At 43.4% G+C, this 21,018-nt stretch overlaps 1 protein-coding gene across 1 annotated transcript in view; it reads left to right on the top strand.

Annotated features, from left to right (window-relative positions):
- The window catches only part of LOC137498938 (glutamate receptor ionotropic, kainate glr-3-like), a 63,673-nt gene extending 42,914 nt beyond the window's left edge, over positions 1-20,759 (top strand). Inside the window, exon 5 of the mRNA XM_068226799.1 lies at positions 19,723-20,759. Coding sequence (XP_068082900.1) covers positions 19,723-20,113 — 391 coding nt within the window. The 3' untranslated portion in view covers positions 20,114-20,759. The remainder of the gene's footprint in view (positions 1-19,722) is intronic.
- The last annotated feature ends 259 nt before the right edge of the window (positions 20,760-21,018 follow it).

Below are 21,018 nucleotides of genomic sequence, written 5' to 3' on the forward strand. Positions count from 1 at the left end.
CTAAACTTCTTCCGCTAGATTGTGCTGCTATCTTAGCATAACCTATACGCGTGACCTTAAGGTACAAAGAATAGCCATGTTTCAAAGCGTGTACACATTACCTATCGACTTTGCATGCAACAAATATCGTACTAAACTTCTTCCGCTAGGTTGTGCTATCTTAGCATAACTTATACACATGAACTTAAAGTACAAAGAATAGCCATGTTTCAAAGCGTGTACACATTACTTATTGATTTTGCATGCATCAAATATCGTACTAAATTTCCTCCGCTAGATTGTGCTGCTATCTTTGCATAACCTATACCCATGAACTTAAAGTATAATGAATAGTCATGTTTCAAAGCGTGTACACATCAACTATCGAATTTGCATGTATCGACTCTCGTACTAAACTTCTGCAGGTAGATTGTGCTGCTATCTCAGCATAACTAAGACGCATGAACTTAAAGAACAAAGAAGAGCTATGTCTCAAAACGTGTACACATTACCTATCGATTTTGCAAGCATCGACTCTCGTACTAAACTTCTTCCGCTAGATTGTGCTGCTATCTTAGCGTAACCTATACGCATGACCTTAAGGTACAAAGAATAGGCATGTTTCAAAGCGTGTACACATTACCTATCGACTTTGCATGCAACAAATATCGTACTAAACTTCTTCCGCTAGGTTGTGCTGCTATCTTAGCATAAGTTATACACATGAACTTAAAGTACGAAGAATAGCCATGTTTCAAAGCGTGTACACATTACTTATTGATTTTGCATTCATCGAATCTCGTACTAAATTTCTTCCGCTAGATTGTGCTGCTATCTTAGCATAACCTATACCCATGAACTTAAAGTACAATGAATAGTCATGTTTTAAAGCGTGTACGCATCAACTATCGATTTTGCATGTATCGACTCTCGTGCAAAACTTCTTCAGGTAGATTGTGCTGCTATCTTAGCATAACTAAGACGCATGAACTTAAAGTACAAAGAATAGCCTTGTTTCAAAGCGTGTACACATTACCTAATGATTTTGCAAGCATCGACTCTCGTACTAAACTTCTTCCACTAGATTGTGCTAAAATCGTGTAAGTGTGCTGCTATCTTAGCATAACCTATCGATTTACATGCATCGACTATCGCAAGCATAACTAAGACGCATGAACTTAAAGTACAAAGAATAGCCTTGTTTCAAAGCGTGTACAGATCACCCTGAACTTCTTCCGCCAGATTGTGCTGCTATCTTAGCATAACCTATACGCATGACTTTAAGGTACAAAGAATAGCCATGTTTCAAAGCGTGTACACATTACCTATCGACTTTGCATGTATCGACTCTCGTACAAAACTTCTTCCGCTAGGTTGTGCTGCTATCTTAGCATAACTCATACACATGAACTTAAAGTACAAAGAATAGCCTTGTTTCAAAGCGTGTACACATTACCTAATGATTTTGCACGAAACGACTATCATACTAAACTTTTTCCACTAGATTGTGCTAAAATCATGTAAGTGTGCTGCTACTCATACTAAACTTTTTCCACTAGATTGTGCTAAAATCATGTAAGTGTGCTGCTATCTTAGCATAACCTATCGATTTTACATGCATCGACTATCGTACTAGACTTCTTCCGCTAGAGCATGTAGCAATCGCTTTTGTGTATCCCAAACCCCTGTGCACGATCTTAAAGCATAAAGATGAGCTATGTTCTAAAGCGTGTACACATCACCTATCGATAATGTATGTATCGAATATCGTACTAAACTTCTCCTGCTAGAGCGTACGAGTATCGCTTGTGCGTGCACGAACTTAAAGCATAAAGAATAGCAATGTATAAAAATCTTGTAAACAAAGCAGCAGCATTACGTATAGTCAAGATTAAATGCGTGCACACATCATGTATCCATGATGCACACAGTACTAAACTTATTCCATTAGATGTACAAAGTTCACATGTGTTTGTACTGCTATCTTAGCATAGCCTATGTGCATGAACTTAAAGCATAAAGAATAGTTATGTGAAAAAAATCTTGTGAACATAGCAGAGTGTTAACTACGTAGGTGTAGACATTGAACTTTACATGCTGAGGCAACATACTACGTGACCGTGACGTCACGACCACGTGCTCTTGTTTGGTAAACATAGCCACGTGCTTTTTTGACAGCTGTCTTCTTGACGAACCCTAACCTCACTTTGAAGGACAATAGAGCGTCGCTAACCTCACTGCTGCCATCTTTACGGCGGTAAACCTCAAGGCTGCCACCTTATGCATGTTATAGCGCGGAATTTAAAATCCAACAGCACAACATTGTTAACCTCACTCTTGCCATCTTTACGGCGGTAAACCTCAAGGCTGCCACCTTATGCATGATGTAGCGCGGAATTTAAAATCCAACAACAGAACATTGCTAAACTCTCTGCTATCATCTTGAAAAGTTCAGTGTTCCAAACACTAGTTCGAAAAACGTAACTCATCACACCTCGGGGATTTTCCATTCCTTGTTCTGAACATGAAACCATTTACAAATAAAGATTAATTTTCTACACTTAACAAAGTACAAGCGTTCTTGCTGATAGCGATCGATGAGGTTTTTGCACCTTTAGCCCTTTAGCCCTTTAGCCCTTTAGCCCTTTAGCCCATTAGCCCTTTAGCCCATTAGCCCTTTAGCCAAGGAATGTGCGGTAAGGAGGAGGAAGAGTCCTTTCATCCTTTTTGCCCTTCTGATAAGATGTAACCCCTGGGTTCCATACCCTATCACGATTTTTTTTCAGCCATGTTTATGCGATAACTTGTTCGACTGATTTTTACACACAAGACGAATGATGGAAGGTAAATAATTTGAAGTTATACTTTGGCTATATCGTTTACCGAGCGAGTTAGCTGCGCAAATCATCAAAATTGTACTTTTGCTCTGAACACATCAAACAATGTTCTGATCATATGTTGAGGTTAACAACATCGATTACAGTGTTCGATTCTAGTCTTGTTATGTTTCATTCTGATCTTCTTAGAACGAGGGTACCCCCTAACATGTTCTAAACACATGTTGTATTGAGTACAGTGTTCGATTCTAGGCTTGATCACTTCTTTCGTGTTCTGAACACATCGATCAATGTTCTGATCACATGTTGTATCGAGTACAGTGTTCGATTCTAGTCATGAGCACTTATTTTGTGTTCTGAACACATCAATCAATGTTCTGATCACATGTTGAAGTTAACAACATCGATTACAGTGTTCTATTCTAGTCTTGTTATGTTTCAATCTGATCTTCTTAGAACAAGCGTATCCCCTGACATATTCTAAACACATGATGTATTGAGTACATTGTTCGATTCTAGTCTTGATCACTTATTTTGTTTTTCTGAACGCATCAATCAATGTTCTGATCACATGTCGTATCGAGTACAGCGTTTGATTCTACTCTTCTTATGTTTCGAAAGTCTAAACATGCACAATAATGTTATCGCTGCACACGCTTGCCTTCGCGATGCAGGTTTAAACTTGTTCAATATAAAGCTATGCCTTGACATAAGAGGCGGAGGAGGAGGTAGAGAAGGAGGAGGAGGAGGAGGAGGAGGAGGAGGAGAATGATAAGGCCTTAACAGCCTATGTATAGTCGCCATTGTTTTTAAAGATGATAGCTGTCAAAAGAATTTTTCAAATTATCCACCACCACATTTCAGCTAAAGAGGGCAGCAGGGTGCTCTGTTGATTAAGCACATAGAATTTCAAATTGCCCTCCACCACATGCATAACAGCAGCTGTTATCTTGCGCAGTAGCCTCTAAGCTAGCTTTCTTCATAAGAGTAGCCGCCATCTTGTGCGAGCACCCCTAGGCCGTCTCATAAGGAGCTATGTATAGTCACCATTTTGTGTCTGCCATCTTGCGTAAGCATCCCTAGGACGTCTCAAGGCATCTTGTTTCTCATAAGAGCAGCCACCATCTTGTAGAAATAGATAGCTGCGAATGGCAAAGGGCTTAAGTAGGAATCGAACCGTTGATCTCATCATTAGACTATGTTTTTTCTTGTTCCTGATACTACGAACCTACGTATTAGGCGGAAAAATTTTGTCCGTTTTGCTCTACGATGCATCGTTTTCGAGATATTTAACATTTTGCATTTAAGTCTCCAAATTTAATGAATCGAACCTGCACGGCACGTTATACTCTCTACCATAGCTAAACCTGATCATGTTACGAAGACTCGCTTCAATACAAGCTAAAACAGAGCAAATGCCAAAGGGCCTAAGTAGGAACCGAACCGTTGATCCCATCATTAGACTATGATTTTCTTGTTCCTCATACTGCGAACCTAGGTATTAGGCAGAAAAATTTTGTCCGTTTTGCTCTACGGTGCACTGCTTTCGAGATATTTAACATTTTGCATTTAAGCCCTAAATTTAATGAATCGAACTAGCACGACACGTTAGCCTCTAAGCTAAGAGCAGCAGCCATCTTGTGCAAGGACCCTTAAGCCGCCTCATAAGAGCAACCGCCACGCCCTTAAGGCGTCTCATAAGGAGACGTGTATAGCCGCCATCTTGTGTCCGCCATCTTGCGCAAGCATCCTTAGGGCGTCTCTAGCCATCTTGTGCAAGGACCCTTAAGCCGCCTCATAAGAGCAACCGCCATCTTGCGCAAGCATCACTAGGGTGTCTCATAAGGAGCCTTGTATAACCACCATCTTGCGCAAGCATCCCAAGGGCGTCTCATAAGAACCTTTGTATAGCAGCCGTCTTGCGTAAGCACCCTTAAGGAGTCATGTATAGCCGCCATCTTATGCAATTAGCGTCGAGAGAGGACTGCTGTAGAATTTTTCTTTTTAAATTATCCACCACCACATTTCAAAGGTATCTAGCTAAAGATAGCAGCACTGCGTATGGCAGGTGACGAATTTACATCTACTGCGATAAAGAGGGCAGCACGGTGCTCTCTGGATTAAAGATGGCGGATGATAGCTGCACGTGGCTATGTTTACCAAACAAGACCATGTGGAATTTGCCGCCACCACATTTCAAACTAAAGAGGGCAGCACTATGCTCTGTTGATTAAAGATGGCGGATGGTAGCTGTCAAAAAGCACGTGAGTTTGTTTCCAAGCAAGAGCATGTGGAATTTTCCAATTTGCCGCCACCACATTTCAAAGGTATCTAGCTAAAGATGGCAGCACGGTGCTCTCTTGATTAAAGATGGCGGATGATAGCTAACAGAACTTTTCAAATTGCCCGCTACTACATGCTTAAGGTAGTAGCCATAAAGAGGGCAGCACGGTGTTCTGTAGATTAAAGATGGCGGATGACAGCTGTCAAAAAAGCACGTGGCTTTGTTTCCCAACAAGAGCACATAGAATTTTTCAAATTGCCGCCACCACATTTCAAAGGTATCTAGCTAAAGAGTACAGCACTGTGCTCTGTTGATTAAAGATGGTGGATGGTAGCTGTCAAAAAAGCACGTGAGTTTGTTTCCAAACAAGAGCACGTGGAATTTTTCAATTTGCCACCACCACATAGAGGGCAGCACGGTGCTCTCTTGATTAAAGATGGCTGCTGTCACGTGGAATTGTCTGCTACCACAGGTATCTAGCTAAAGAGGGCAGCACTGAGGTTTGCGATGCAAGATGGCTGCTGTCAAAAAGCATTTTTCAAATTATCCGCCACCACATTTCAAAGGTAAGTAGCTAAAGAGGGCAGCACTGTGCTCTATGGATTAAAGATGGCGGATGACAGCTGTCAAAAAAGCACGTAGCTGTCAAAAAGCACGTGGATTTGTTTATCTCGAGCTAGTGAGGTTAAGTTGGTAGCACTAAGGTTTAGGCCCGCCAAGATGGCAGCACTGCCGATGACAGGTGACGAAAGAGGGCAGCACAGCGCTCTGTAGTTTAAAGATGGCGGATGACAGCTGTCAAAAAGCACGTGGCTGTCAAAAAGCACGTGGCTTTGTTTATCTCGAGCTAGTTAGGTTAAGTTGGTACCACCGAGGTTTATTCCCGTCAAGATGGCAGTACTGAGGTTAGCGATGCGTTGTTGTCTGTCAAAAAGCACGTGGCTTTGTTTACAAATCTGTCAAAAAGCACGTGGCTGTCAAAAAACACGTGGCTTTGTTTACCTCATGCTAGTTAGGTTAAGTTGGCACTACTGGGGTTTAGGCCCGTCAAGATGGTAGTACTGAGGTTTGCGATGCGTTGTTGTCGATGACAGCTGTCAAAAAGCACGTGGCTTTGTTTACAAATCTGTCAAAAAGCACGTGGCTGTCAAAAAGCACGTGGCTTTGTTTACCTCGCGCTTGTGAGGTTAAGTTGGTACTACTGAGGTTTAGGCCCGTCAAGATGGCAGTACTGAGGTTAGCGGTGCGTTGTTGTCTGTCAAAAAGCACGTGGCTTTGTTTATCTCGCGCTAGTTAGGTTAAGTTGGCAGCACTGGAAGAGGCCTCTGGCTGAGGTGGAGGAGGCCACTGGGAGGCCACTGGCTGAGGAGGAGGAGGAGGTGGCCACTGGGAGGCCACTGGCTGAGGAGGAGGAGGAGGCCACTGGCTGAGGAGGAGGCCTCTCCCGAGAGCCGGAGGAGGAGGAGGCGGCAGAACCCGTCTATTATACTACTAATAATATTTAATATATTTTATTTGACTGCCTCCGTGGTTTAACAGCTAAGCTGCTGAACTGCCAACCACGCACCTCTTAGCTGTTCGTGCTTAACTTTAATTGGTTTATTTTTCAGTAACTACAAAACTATAATCTGTAACCAATACCGAAATCTCGCTTATAAAAATGTATCCGATCACAACACAGAAAAATATACAAACAAAAATAAATCAATAACTGTTCAAATAAATTTAAAAAATATATCAAACCGTGCAACTGATAAGCCTATTGTTAACTTCACGCGAAGAGAGCTCGTCCGAAACTGAGTTGACTGATTTTCACTGCACGAACTTCTTATTGGCATTACACTTCGTTATCAAACATGAAAAGGCGTATGGATTTTAGTGCCGGGTGTGTCCAAGGACAAGTTCGGCTCGCCGGATGCAGGTCTTTTGATTTGACTCCCGTAGGCGACCTGCGAGGCGTGATGATGATGAAGATGACACATACACCCAATCCCCGTGTCAGCGAAATTAACCAATTATGGTTAAAATTCCCGACTCTGCCGGGAATCGAACCCGGGACCCCTGTGATCAAAGGCCAGCACGCTAACCATTTAGCCATGGAGCCGGACTGTTATCAAATAAATGTGTGACAAACGTAAAATATCCTGAAACATTTGAGGAAAACACGATCTCATGTGCACTACACAGCAAGAAAGTCATTTTATAACTAAAATGTGATATTTTGGTAACACTTTTCTTTGCTGTAATTACATAATTTTTAAATCATTTGGTGCAGGTCTTTTCTGAAGAGCGTGTCACAGTGTTCCGAGAGATGGCAAGAGCAAGCATTTTTTTTCATCTGTCGCGTGTTTTAATCAACGCAATAAACTGCTTCTAGATGCAATCAAGTGACAATTTCTCTGCGCAGAAATTGTAGAAACAAACTGTTTCGACTGATTCTACAAAATCGCCATGATCATTTCCGTGCGGAGTGACTATAGGCTAGATGGGCTATATAGTATTTTTATTTTTTCGCGAAAAGAACGCACGGCTCCTTAAAGGCCCAGGCCCACCTGCATTGCAGGCCCTGCAGGGCCTAACGTTACGCCCCTGGAATGGGGCCGCGAGAAATTTATTCCTCCTCGTGCTGTTGATATTTGGTGGCTTATAGCGCACGGCTCAGTCGGGCAAGCTCAACAATAAACGCATTGCTTGGTATGCGTCACTCACTTACTCGAGAGAAATGCAAGTTCCGTTCTCCTGAAAGCAAACTGGTTCTTATCCGCTTTCTCTGATGAAAAGATGACGTAAGTAGCAGTAACTATTTAAACTAGTGTGACCAGACGTCTCTTATTTTACGGGCTTATCCCTTGTTTAAGTGACCCTTTGGCCCTGCAAAAAATATGCGGGACGCATATTGTTCCGTTTTTCGTGAACGGTCCCATGCATTTTAAAATACCGTGTTTAAACTTTACTTATCACAAAGATCTGATGTATATTTCTCATTGTGTAAAGTAATTTCTGTTTGTTTGTTTGTTTGTTTGTTTGGCACTAAATGTAACAAACCAGTGAGACAGACGTAAATGTAAAAATAGCAACTTATAATCGTGCAAAGTGAATTTTTTTTTTTTTTGCAACACTTTATGATTTTGTTATGTACTGGAATTGGGCCGCTTCCGTTTTAATAATAAATAATACTGTTTTTTTTTAAATAAAAATGTTACTCTCTGTGATGTGTGTGGCTCGTGTTAAAACATTCTAATCTTAAATAAGGTCTAGTAAAATGAACGGCGGTCCGCCTCTGTGGTGTAGTGGTTAGCGTGATTAGCTGCCACCCCCGGAGGCCCGGGGTCGATTCCCGGCTCTGCCACGAAATTTGAAAAAGTGGTACGAGGGCTGGAACGGGGTCCACTCAGCCTCGGGAGGTCAACTGAGTAGAGGTGGGTTTGATTCCCACCTCAGCCATCCTGGAAGTGCTTTTCCGTGGTTTCCCACTTCTCCTCCAGGCGAATGCCGGGATGGTACCTAACATAAGGCCACGGCCGCTTCCTTCCCTCTCCCTTGCCTATCCCTTCCAATCTTCCCATCCCTCCACAAGGCCCTGTTCAGCATAGCAGGTGAGGCCGCCTGGGCGAGGTACTGGTCATACTCCCCAGTTGTATCCCCCGACCAAGAGTCTGAAGCTCCAGGACACTGCCCTTGAGGCGGTAGAGGTGGGATCCCTCGCTAAGTCCGAGGGAAAAACCGAACCTGGAGGGTAAACAGATGATGATGATGATGATGATGAAAATGAACGGCGGTCCGCCTCTGTGGTGTAGTGGTTAGCGTGATTAGCTGCCACCCCCGGAGGCCCGGGTTCGATTCCCGGCTCTGCCACGAAATTTGAAAAGTGGTATGAGGGCTGGAACGCGGTCCACTCATCCTCGGGAGGTCAACTGAGTAGAGGTGGGTTCGATTCCCACCTCAGCCATCCTGGAAGTGGTTTTCCGTGGTTTCCCACTTCTCCTCCAGGCGAATGCCGGGATGGTGCCTAACATAAGGCCACGGCCGCTTCCTTCCCTCTTTCTTGCCTATCCCTTCCAATCTTCCCATCCCTCCACAAGGCCCCTGTTCAGCATAGCAGGCGAGGCCACCAGGTTGAGGTACTGGTCATCCTCCCCAGCTGAATCCCCGACCAAGAGTCTGAAGCTCCGGGACACTGCCCTTGAGGCGGTAGAGGTGGGATCCCTCGCTGTGTCCGAGGGAAAAGCCGACCCTGGAGGGTAAACAGATGATGATGATGTTGATGATGAAAATGAACGGCGGTCGATATGCCCCGTATTTTCATGCTTGTAACCTGGTCGCCCTAATTTATACGGAAAACCTTCCTAACACGAATTTTTCTTACACATTGAAATAAAACTATTACTTTACAGGAGTACGAAGTTCGACGCTACTGGTGACTTGTGTTGGCTACTGAGTGGATGTATTCGAACGAAGCGCGCAACACTGATGGTCGTACTAACGCGGGAGACTGCGAAATTATGGCTCGTCGTTAAACCCAGATTAATAATAACTTAATATAATTTAATATAGGTAGACGGGCAAATGTGCGGACTCTGCAGGGAACGGGAGCCGGATATAGCATAAGTGGCTCTCGACCTCAGTTTCTCTCCAGTAGTGACAACCATGATGATAACACACCGTATTTCTTAAAAATTCATATTGGAAGAGATGGCGAAGTTTCCGAGACCCGGCTGACCCGACGTTGACTAAATTTGTGCTGATGGGTCTCCACAACTTTAGCGTGGGAAATCTCATCAGCCCAAAGATGACTATTGTGTCTATTTAGCATTTCGTGTCTGTTGAAACAGTCTTCATCTGTGAAAAGCACATACGCAGGAAATTGAGGATCAACCCGGATCGACTGCAAGGCGCTGCAAGACCCATTGGGTGATTACGACTCGAGGTGCGAAGTCAGCAGGACCGAGCTCGATAGCTGCAGTCGCTTAAGTGCGGCCAGTATCCAGTAATCGGGAGATAGTGGGTTCGAGCCCCACTGTCGGCAGCCCTGAAGATGGTTTTCCGTGGTTTCCCATTTTCACACCAGGCAAATGCCGGGGCTGTACCTTAATTAAGGCCACGGCCCCTTCCTTCCACTTCCAAGGCCTTTCCTATCCCATCGTCGCCATAAGGCATATCTGTGTCGGTGCGTCGTAAAGCAAATAGCACAAAAAAGCGAATTCAGCAGGACTCAAACCTGCACTTTCCGTGGGCACGTAAGGGTATACACTAAAAAACAAATATCGCCACCCTATTGTCTTTATTTGAAAGGCTCATTACTGCTGCCAACTTGACTAGTTACATATTGAAATCAACATACTAATCTCAATGTAAGTAACAATGGAGTTTTCATTACACAAGTAAATGATCAATCAATATGTTCATAATTAAGTCGGTGTTCTAGCTCAATGAGGAATTAAGCAAAATAAACATTCTCTCTCACCCTCACTCAATTTCATGTTATACAGGGTGTAACAGTGATGTTACAAACTTTCAAGAATGATGGAGGACGGCAAATGGATTAATGTGAGGTAAGGAACCATTTTCCGGAAACGATCGAGTCAAAATTTAAGCAAAATTCTAGTCATTTAAATAGCATGCTGCTCCAATTACAACAAATATTCGAAATGGCATCCTCCTGCGTCAATGCAGGCGTGGCTTAGTCGCACTAAATTCTGTCATGCCCATTCGAATATCGCCGGTGTCGTCTGAACAGCGTCGCAGGCAGCGATAATTCTGGCCAAGAGATCGTCTTCAGTCTCGAGAGGTGTCTCATACACAAGGCTTTTCACATGGCCCCACAAGAAGAAATCAAGTGGGGTGAGATCAGGTGAACAAGTAGGCCACGGAACAGGGCGTCCTCTTCCTATCCATCTTACAGGGAATGTCTGATCCAGGTGTTCACGAGTCCTCCGTCCAAAAAGAGGTGGGGCTCCATTATATCCACCACATCCGTTGACGAAGGGCAAGTGGGATGTGTTCCAGGAAAGGGGTTGGTACATCTCTGAACACTACTGTGTACACTGCTGCACTTAGACGGGGAGGAAGAAGAAACGGGCCTACAACGTAATCATTGACTATGTCCGCTGTGGCGATCCAGTGTTTATTAAGTCGAAAACTACGAAAAAGAGGAAAGGATGACATACACTAAAGCGTGTAAATAATGCCACACAACAAGCAGAGCGCAGGAAAGCGTGGTATAAGATATTTGTGGCGTCGAATTAACGAGACGGAACAATCATGAGCAGTAAAGGTAAGATAGCAAGACCTCAACTGAGTAGCGTACAAATAATATTTGGGCACTATTTTCCCAGAGGATTTCCGTAGTAGGTACACGTAGTATAATGAGAGAGAGTTAGAGTAGGTGAAGTTTTGCCTGACCCTGTAATAGTTGAGAGGGGAGTTCCTCAGGGCAGTGTTATCGGACCTTTATGTTTTCTTATATATATAAATGATATGAGTAAAGGAGTGGAATCGGAGGTATGTTGATAAACGGGGTTAAAAGTCAGGTTGTGAGTTTCACAAATAGGAAAAGTCCTCTCAGTTTTAATTACTGCGTTGATGGGGTGAAAGTTCCTTTTGGAAATCATTGTAAGTATCTAGGTGTTAATATAAGGAAAGATCTTCATTGGGGTAATCACATAAATGGGATTGTAAATAAAGGGTACCGATCTCTGCACATGGTTATGAGGGTGTTTAGGGGTTGTGGTAAGGATGTAAAGGAGAGGGCATATAAGTCTCTGGTAAGACCCCAACTAGAGTATGGATCCAGTGTATGGGACCCTCACCAGGATTACCTGATTCAAGAACTGGAAAAAATCCAAAGAAAAGCAGCTCGATTTGTTCTGAGTGATTTCCGACAAAAGAGTAGCGTTACAAAAATGTTGCAATGTATGGGTTGGGAAGAATTGAGAGAAAGAAGAAGAGCTGCTCGACTAAGTGGTATGTTCCGAGCTGTCAGCGGAGAGATGGCGTGGAATGACATTAGTAGACGAATAAGTTTGAATGGCGTTTATAAAAGTAGGAAAGATCACAATATGAAGATAAAGTTGGAATTCAAGAGGACAAACTGGGGCAAATATTCGTTTATAGGAAGGGGAGTTAGGGATTGGAATAACTTACCAAGGGAGATGTTCAATAAATTTCCAATTTCTTTGAAATCATTTCGGAAAAGGCTAGGAAAGCAACAGATAGGGAATCTGCCACCTGGGCGACTGCCCTAAATGCAGATCAGTATTGAATGATTGATTGAATGAAAAAATGAGAGCTCCCAAAATAACAAGTTTCAATAACAGATATATTGTAACGACAACAGAATGGAAACAAGAAGCATTATACAACAACTAGTAAAAATAGATATCTTTGGCTTACACAGGTACTGAAAATAGTTATAATAATGGTTATCCAGTTAAATTTCCAAGGACTAGATTTGGACAGGTTTTTACATAAATTGGAGTCATTCACAATAAAGTACCAAAACTTTGAAAAGGCATACTCAATCTTTCACAAATAGAATGGAACATTCCGGAAATTAATATACAGTAAGTGCAAGTAAAAACAATGTCTAATTCCCCAAGGTCAACCAGGCTTGCTTCAAATAAGAAAGATGACAGAACATTTCAAAGAACAGAGAAAATACACTATTCGATTCGCAGACCACAAATTCACAGTGATTAGTTTTAAAATCTTCATAATAAAAGGTAGAAAGAAAGAAAAGGGGAAAGGACAAGGGAAAACACGAGAAAGAGAAAAATATGTTAGGAAGCGAAACAAGGAGGATGAAAATATAAGTAGGGATCAGGCTGCAAGTCCCAGTTGGAAATAATAACGTTGATTACACCACACGCAAAGTTCAAAGTCACTGATAAGGTTGGCAGTCCACCACTCCCTTCTTACCCACTTGGAGAAGAAGTCTCAGAATGAAAATTTGTGCACCATAATTGTATTTGACGTAGAGTCCTGAAGGGACTAGAGTTCAGAATCAAATAGTAGTAAAGCCTCTCAAGGCAAGGAAAAGGCAAGTATTGAAAACATAATGTAAAATACTAGTCTGCTCACCCGGTCTGAAGGGGAAGAAGAAGAAGGTTAACAGCACACGGTCCAGGCGTGCGGAATGCAGGAGCTCCCACTGCCTATTACAAAACACGAAGCACACCTGATCGCTGGTCGAAGGAAAGCGGCGAGTATATATACGCAAGGGAAGGCAAGTCGAGAAAATGCTGGAGAGAGATGACGTCAGGTGATGGCGTGGGGAGAAGCGACAGCGCAAGCAGTAGTGAGGCAGCCTAGCATGCAGGCAGAGCAGTATAATGTGTTTTTTTTTTGCTAGTTGTTTTAGTCGCACTGACACAGATAGGTCTTATGGCGACGATGGGATAGGAAAGGGCTAGGAGTGGGAAGGAAGCGGCCGTGGCCTTAATTAAGGTACAGCCCCAGCATTTGCCTGGTGTGAAAATGGGAAACCACGGAAAACCATTTTCAGGGCTGCCGACAGTGGGGTTCGAACCTACTATCTCCCGAATACTGGATACTGGCCGCACTTAAGCGACTGCAGCTATCGAGCTCGGTAGTATAATGTGTAGCAGCACGGAGCGGAGAGGTATACTTAAGGTAAGAAAAATGTTGAGATCGGGAGCTCGTAACACCACCCACACGTTGACTAAATTTGTGCTGATTGCTCTCCCCAACTTTAGCGTGGGGGGTCTCATCGGCCCAAAAATGACTATTGTGTCTATTTAGCATTTCGTGTCTGGTGAAACAGGCTTCATCTGTGAAAAGCACATACGCAGGAAATTGAGGATCGACCCGGATCGACTACAAGGCGCTGCAAGACCCATTGGCTGAATACCGTAGGACTCGAGTGCGAAGTCAGCAGGACTCAAAGCCTGCACTTTCTGTGGACGGTAGCGGTTTAGCGGCATTTCACGTAATACTCGTCACACAGTCATATGCGAAACATTTATTTCACACGCAAATGCTCGAGTGCTGATTGCAGGCGCCTCGTCCACGCGAGCAAGCACTGCATCTTCTAAGTCGGGAGTCCGTGTAATTCGTCGTCGTCTTCGGTCATTGAACTGTGGTACCAATTGCCCTATTTCGTGGAAACGAGGTGTGAGCCGGATGTCTCCTACGTGGATATTTAGTCTTGTACAACCGTTCGGCTTCTCTGCTGCTTCCATTTGCTTGCCCATACAAGAACACATTATCTTGCAACTTCCGTAACCGGGTACTACTCCATCTGGATAAGGCTGATCAACGTACCTATTCAACCCGTAAACACAGACCGAAGCCTACAGTACAGATGTCGCACACCGATCACGTCAGTACACAGTACGCCATCTGCAATGGAGTCGTTGAGTTATTATCGCAGCCTCTTCTGCTCGTCGGAATTGTCTCCCCTACTGTACTCTTAGCAAATGTAGACCCGGTCTTGTTCGTTGTGTAAAAGTCGCTGAGATGGGTCACTCTAGCGTGAAGATTAGTATACCTTGTGTCCCTGTGATTTTCCTATATCTCGTAGTATTATATAACTAATCTAATCACTGTCATTTGTCTAGGTGTTACGTTTTGTAGTGATCTATTTCAAGTGCTTTGGAACCATTTTGTAAGTCAACTCCACGATCTGATTAACTCAATCTTCACGTACTTGTCAATCAGAGAAAATTGCGAACAGCATTGGTGTCCTACTTTACAGGAATTGTGTGCGAGTGTAGAACTACAGTAGTACAATTATATATAAGTATTGTGTCTGGGTGAAATAACGAACCCAAATCCAGTTCAAAAACAAGAACAACATACTCTTAGCACATGTAGTGTACGGTACAGTCGGAGGTATCAGACCAATTTTTGCTTTAACTTCTGACTGCCGGCTTAAGTGGTGTAGTGGATACGGCGTTGGGCTACTAATCTCAAGTTAACGAGTACAAACCGGAATGAGGTCGGTGGTTTCTAAGGGTCCTTAAAGGTGACAACCCCATGCCGTTGGCTTCCGGCACGTTAAAGAACGATTGCGGGACGAAATTCCGGCACCTCGGTGTCTGTTAAGAACGGACGGACGTTAAACAACATGGATTATTAAAACTTTTGACTCGAACGTTTAAGCTTTTAACATCATATATACATTCACGTACGTATATTCCTGTCTTTATTTTGAAATATGCATTACTATAATCGTATTCTTCGGTGTTTGCCTGGTGCAAATAATTCAGTTCCCTTATTGAGATTTTCTATTACTTGTCGGACTGAAATGAAACCGCGCTGTAATAATACACATAATACATATTGCATGTACATATGGCACAAGTCATTAAAAATACACAAAGGCTAAGCCTGCAAACCTTAAAAAAGTCGTGACAAGACAAGGTTAAGTTAGGTTATATTGATTATGAAATGTCCTTCCATTTCTACTTAATTGATCTTTATAGAGGAGGTGACGTTGTTTTTTCTTTTCGCAGGAAATATTGTAGATTTTTCTTGCTTCTTATACACTTAATAAAATGGAAATTGCAACACCATGATGGCATTGGTCGTTTGTGTTGATTTTCAAGATATAGAATGATGCCATGTAGGTATGTAAACGATCTAAGTTTCAGATCCATTGGATTGTTGCTACAGGTCTCCCCACGTTATTGGTCGCGGAGGAATCAACTCCAGTATACGGACTCTGGTGTAGCGTAGTTGATTTGCAGTCTGTGCAGTGAAGTGTTCCCCGTCAAACATGCCTCGACGACAGAGAAGAGCACGCTGTCAGCAACTGTCGCCGTTTGAGAGGGCTCGGATAATTGGGCTGTGTGAGACTGGATTATCGCTAAGGACTGTCGCTGCACGTGTTGGCCGACAGGCATCTACGGTACATCGTGTGTGGCAGCAGTGGTCAAATGAAGGTACCCACACTCGTAGAATTGGCACAGGCCCAGCGCGACAGACAACTGTGTGAGAGGATCCCCGCATCATTCGGATGGCTCGGATGGAACCCCATGCAACAGCAGCGCAAATTCGAGCAGCTGTGGCACCCCACGTTACACAACAACCAGCTGGTATTCGCCTGCGTGCAGCTGGCTTACGAGCCCGTGTCCCTGTAGAAGGTGTTCCATTGACCCCACAACAGCGACGTGTAAGGCTGGCCTGGTGTCGAGAAAGATCGACGTGGGTCGACGAATGGCATAGGGTCGTCTTTAGTGATGAATCGCGCTTCTATCTTGCCCGCAGGGATCGCCGGAATCGCGTGCACCGACGTACCGGGAAGAGGGGCCGCCCAGATCTCATTGTCGAGAAGCACACAGGGCCAACGCCAAGTATTATGGTCTGGGGAGCTATTGGCTTTACTGTGAAATCACAATTAGTGCTTGTTGAGGGCACTATGACTGGTCGACAGTACGTTGATAGGGTACTCAATCCAGTGGTTGTCCCTATGATGGCCGAACATTGCTAATGGGATGTTTCAACAGGACAATGCCCGGGTTCATACTGTACGCATCTCCAGAGAAGCTCTCCAAGACATCACAACCTTAGAATGGCCCCCCAGATCCCCGGACCTCAGTCCTATTGAGCATGTGTGGGATATGATGGGTCGACAACTGGAACAGTCCTCAGCCACCCACAACTCTGGAACAACTGACACGTGCAGTGCAGCAGGCATAGGCCACAATTCTTCAGGAAGCGATCCAGTGCCTTATTGACTCCATGCCTCGACGAATTCATCAATGTATTGCAGCTCGTGGTGGGCTCATCTTGTATTGATTGTTGTCCAAACTTGCGGTCAGAGGGTCCTGAAAGTGTAATCATCGAATCACAACCGAACACTCGTCCTGCATGTTCAACTGCAGCAATGTAGCACCACTCCTTCTGGGTGTTGCAATTTCCATTTTCTTCAGTGTACATCCTAATTGATTCTATACATACGAATTGGACGAAATAAGACGGTATTAATAAAATGCTGCGTTTGTCATTTCACACCAACTACATTATTAAAAGGATTATTCGAAAAAGCCACAATTCTACGTACAGGGTATAACGCAAATAGATTTACAATCCTACAGAAAAAGAAAATATGCTTCACTTATACCCGCAAATGTAACACTAGTGGTTTTTCATAATACGACAGTGGCAATACCGTTTAATCTCGCAAGTCACGACAAAACCATGACTACATAGTGCCAACCTGCAGGATTAACAGTAACTGTAAGACGTTGTATCGGCAAGAAAGGTCCTTAAACCGTATAGTTAGTGACACTGAATCGAACCCAACAGTTAGAAAATGACTATAAATCACTACCTTCAGTATTAACAGGGGAGAATGCGTAAGATTGTAGCCATAGTGTATGCACTTACATGATAGGAAGTATAGCTCGGGAAGTCTGCAACCGGTTGCTCGAGCGTGTGGGAGGGAGTCTGTCGTCCTCTAACTGAAAAGAGAATCAGACCACGACTTTTGGTGGGTTATACTGGTATGAATTGATCCCATACACCTCGGCGAGCAATTCATGGCCGCCAAAGATTAGTATTTTCCCCTTACGATAAAACTGACGCCTTCCCGGACTCAACTGAAAGTCAATGTGTAACACACGATCTTTCTGACAGTGACGCTAACGATAACGAACGACGGGCCGGTGAGAGACACCGAAAGATCTCAACTTCAAGAAACAGTGGACAACAATGACAAACCTGGCGTCATGCTTGTATAGGTCCGCACGGTTATAAATAGCTTAAATGAGGAAATGTCCCCCGAAGATGACAAGGTATCGAAGAAGGAAATTAAATCACCGTCCGATAGAGCAGCAATTATTTTGGTAACCATATTTTCGGTATGGCTTAAAACGGGATACTTCCCTAAGGTTTGTTATAATGTAAACTCGATTCGCAGGTTCCGACAGCTTTTTACTCGGGTGTTGAAAGATCTACTTATTTGTACGTTAGTATTCCCTCATATTGACAATTATGACTTAGTTTACAATAACCTGGCTGCCACATTTGCTAGTAAACTACAACGTGATCGAAACATACAGACCAAAGCCTGGAGGTTCTTCAGATTAATGCAGACGAGCCGCACAATTACTGTATTGTTGTGAAGAAATGAAGAAGTAGAGTTAATTATTTGAATTTTGTTTGCCTTCTTTCGAATGTAAACGTAAAAAAAAAAAAAAAAAATGTAAGAAAGAATGTGTTTGCTCCTGTGATGCTTGTGTAATTTATAACATCTGAAACAGTTCAGGAATGAAGAGTTTCTTTCACATACATTCTTGAACTTTGCACTAATTTACCTAATTGCTAAATCAATGTAAATGATAGGCTGAAAGTGCTACGAGTTAAAGCAAAACTTGCCTTATCCATTTCTATAATTCATATCACACTGAAGAAGACGGAAATTGCAACACCCAGAAGGAGTGGTGCTACATTGCTGCAGTTGAACATGCTGGGCGAGTGTTCGGTTGTGATTCGATGATTACACTGTCAGGTCCCTCTGACTGTAAGTTTGGACAACAATCAATACAGGATGTGCCCACCACGAGCTGCAATACATTGATGAATTCGTCGAGGCATGGAGTCAATATGGCCATGGATCGCTTCCTGAGGAGTTGTGGGTCATGCTTGCTGCACTGTACGGGTCAGTTGTTTCAGAGTTGTGGGTGGCTGAGGACGGTTGGCCAGTTGTCGACCCATCATGTCTCACACATGCTTAATAAGACTGAGGTCCGAGGATCTGGCGGGCCATTCTAAGGTTGTGATGTCGTGGAGAGCTTCTCTGGAGATGCGTGCAGTGTGAACCCGGGCATTGTCCTGCTGAAACATCCCATTAGCAATGTTCGGCCATCATAGGGACAACCACTGGATTGAGTACCCTATCAACGTACTGTCGAGCAGTCATAATGCCCTCAACAAGCACTAAATGTGATTTCACATTAAAGCCAATAGCTCCCCAGACCATAATTTCTTAGTGTTGGCCCTGTGTGCCTCTCGACAATAAGATCTGGGCGGCCCCTCTCCCCGGTACGTCAGCGCACACGATTCCGGCGATCACTGCGGGCAAGACAGAAGCGCGATTCATCACTAAAGACGACCCTATGCCATTCGTCGACCCACGTCGATCTTTCTCGACACCAGGCCAGTCTTACACGTCGCTGTCGTGGGGTCAATGGAACACCTTCTGACGGGGAACACTTCACTGCACAGACTGCTAGTCAACTACGCTACACCAGAGTCCGTATACTGGAATTGATTCCTCCGCCACCAATCACGTGGGGAGACCTGTAGCAACAATCCAATGGGTCTGAAACTTTGATCGTTTACATACCTATATGACATCGTTCGATATCTTGAAAATCAACGCAAACGACCAATGCCTTCATGGTGTTGCAATTTCCATTTTCTTAAGTGTATTAAATGTGCAACAGCATATCGATATTTTGTGAGGTCAAATGTTATTTTAAAACCTTTATTCATAGACAGGAAGTTTCGAAATGAAAATGCCTAGTAATACATTCCGCACAGTTCTTTTGCGTTTCCTGATAAAGTTCAAATCTGTATAAAGCTTCATTTAATAAGTTATAATGTGTATTTGGTGCAATTTTGATTAGTTTTTAAAGCTCTTTCCTCTTTTTTCAGCCTACTGAACATGCGGAACAGTGGTATCCTTCGCCAAATGTCCATGAAGTCGCCATTCCAACTGCAAGATACCAAGGAGACTTCTCTACGAAGTGTGCATCTGGAAAATGTAGTACCTATATTTACTATCTTGGCATGTGGCATTGGAATCGGGCTGCTGCTTCTAGCTGTTGAGATGACGCAGAATCGTCTCTTTCGCCGGTTGCAAGTGACCTCTGGTACGAGAGATCGAAGTTTATTTCGCAGTAGTCCTTTCAGATGGAACTTGCTACAGAGGAGTAGACAGGAGACATTTCTGCCCCCTAACACCCGTGGTAAAAATCAAAGCAAAGGCATCTCCGTACAGACCAAGAAAGCCTTTGAAGGAGTGGAGGGTAATGGCTTCCTCTAACGTAAGATGGGCAGAGTGGTTAAACCTATGCCCGGCCGTCCTCGCCCCAGATATAAACCTACAATTAAAAATTATCTTATCCGAACGGTACCATAATTAAATTTCACTGTTTGGGAAAGTAAATATTTATTTTTTGAGGCTTCTCCAATCGTGAAATTACTAGCGTTTCCTGCCAGTATGGCAGCTTTTCAAGAAGCTGGTGGTTAGTACGCACGCCGTTGTGACAGCGCTTTAAACCTCGTTTGTAGGACAATGCAGTGACGGAGCACTAGAGGAGGGATGAACATCCACTTGTATAAATGCCTGTCTTTGTCTTTTATACAAACATTTAGTTACCTACAGTAAACCATTATTAAAGGTGTGGCAATCCAACTGACAAGCCCACGGCCGGGGCCGGAGTGGAACGCTGGTAATTTCACGATTGAGAAAACCTAAAGAGCTTAAATATTTTAGTCTAGATTAATTAGAACAGAGGCTCTAGCTTTGTTACGTATTATCTGTTAATGAAGTTCACGAGGTGAAGAAAAATCTCCATCTATATCAGTATATGAGTGAAACAATTAGATGAGCACTAAAATGTAAGGTGTGAGAAGGAACACAAATAAAATTCTAAACCAATGCTGTGTCCACTTTAATGTATGGAAGTAAAACATGGGTGAATAAATCAAGTTACAGGAAAAAATACAGTAATCTGAAATGCGGTTTCTTAAATCAGAGATATCAAGGATATAAACAATGAAATGAAGAAATACTTCGTAAGACAATTACTTTATAACTTTCCTATAAATTAAAGACTTTTACAAAATAGTGCAAATCGGGAAAACCCGTTATAAGGATGAAGGATTATACAATACCACAGCTTGCCGTCGAATATCATTCTGTTGGAAGAAGGAACATAGGTCAAT

Source organism: Anabrus simplex, chromosome 3 (assembly GCF_040414725.1).
Source record: "Anabrus simplex isolate iqAnaSimp1 chromosome 3, ASM4041472v1, whole genome shotgun sequence".
NCBI lineage: Eukaryota > Metazoa > Arthropoda > Insecta > Orthoptera > Tettigoniidae > Anabrus > Anabrus simplex.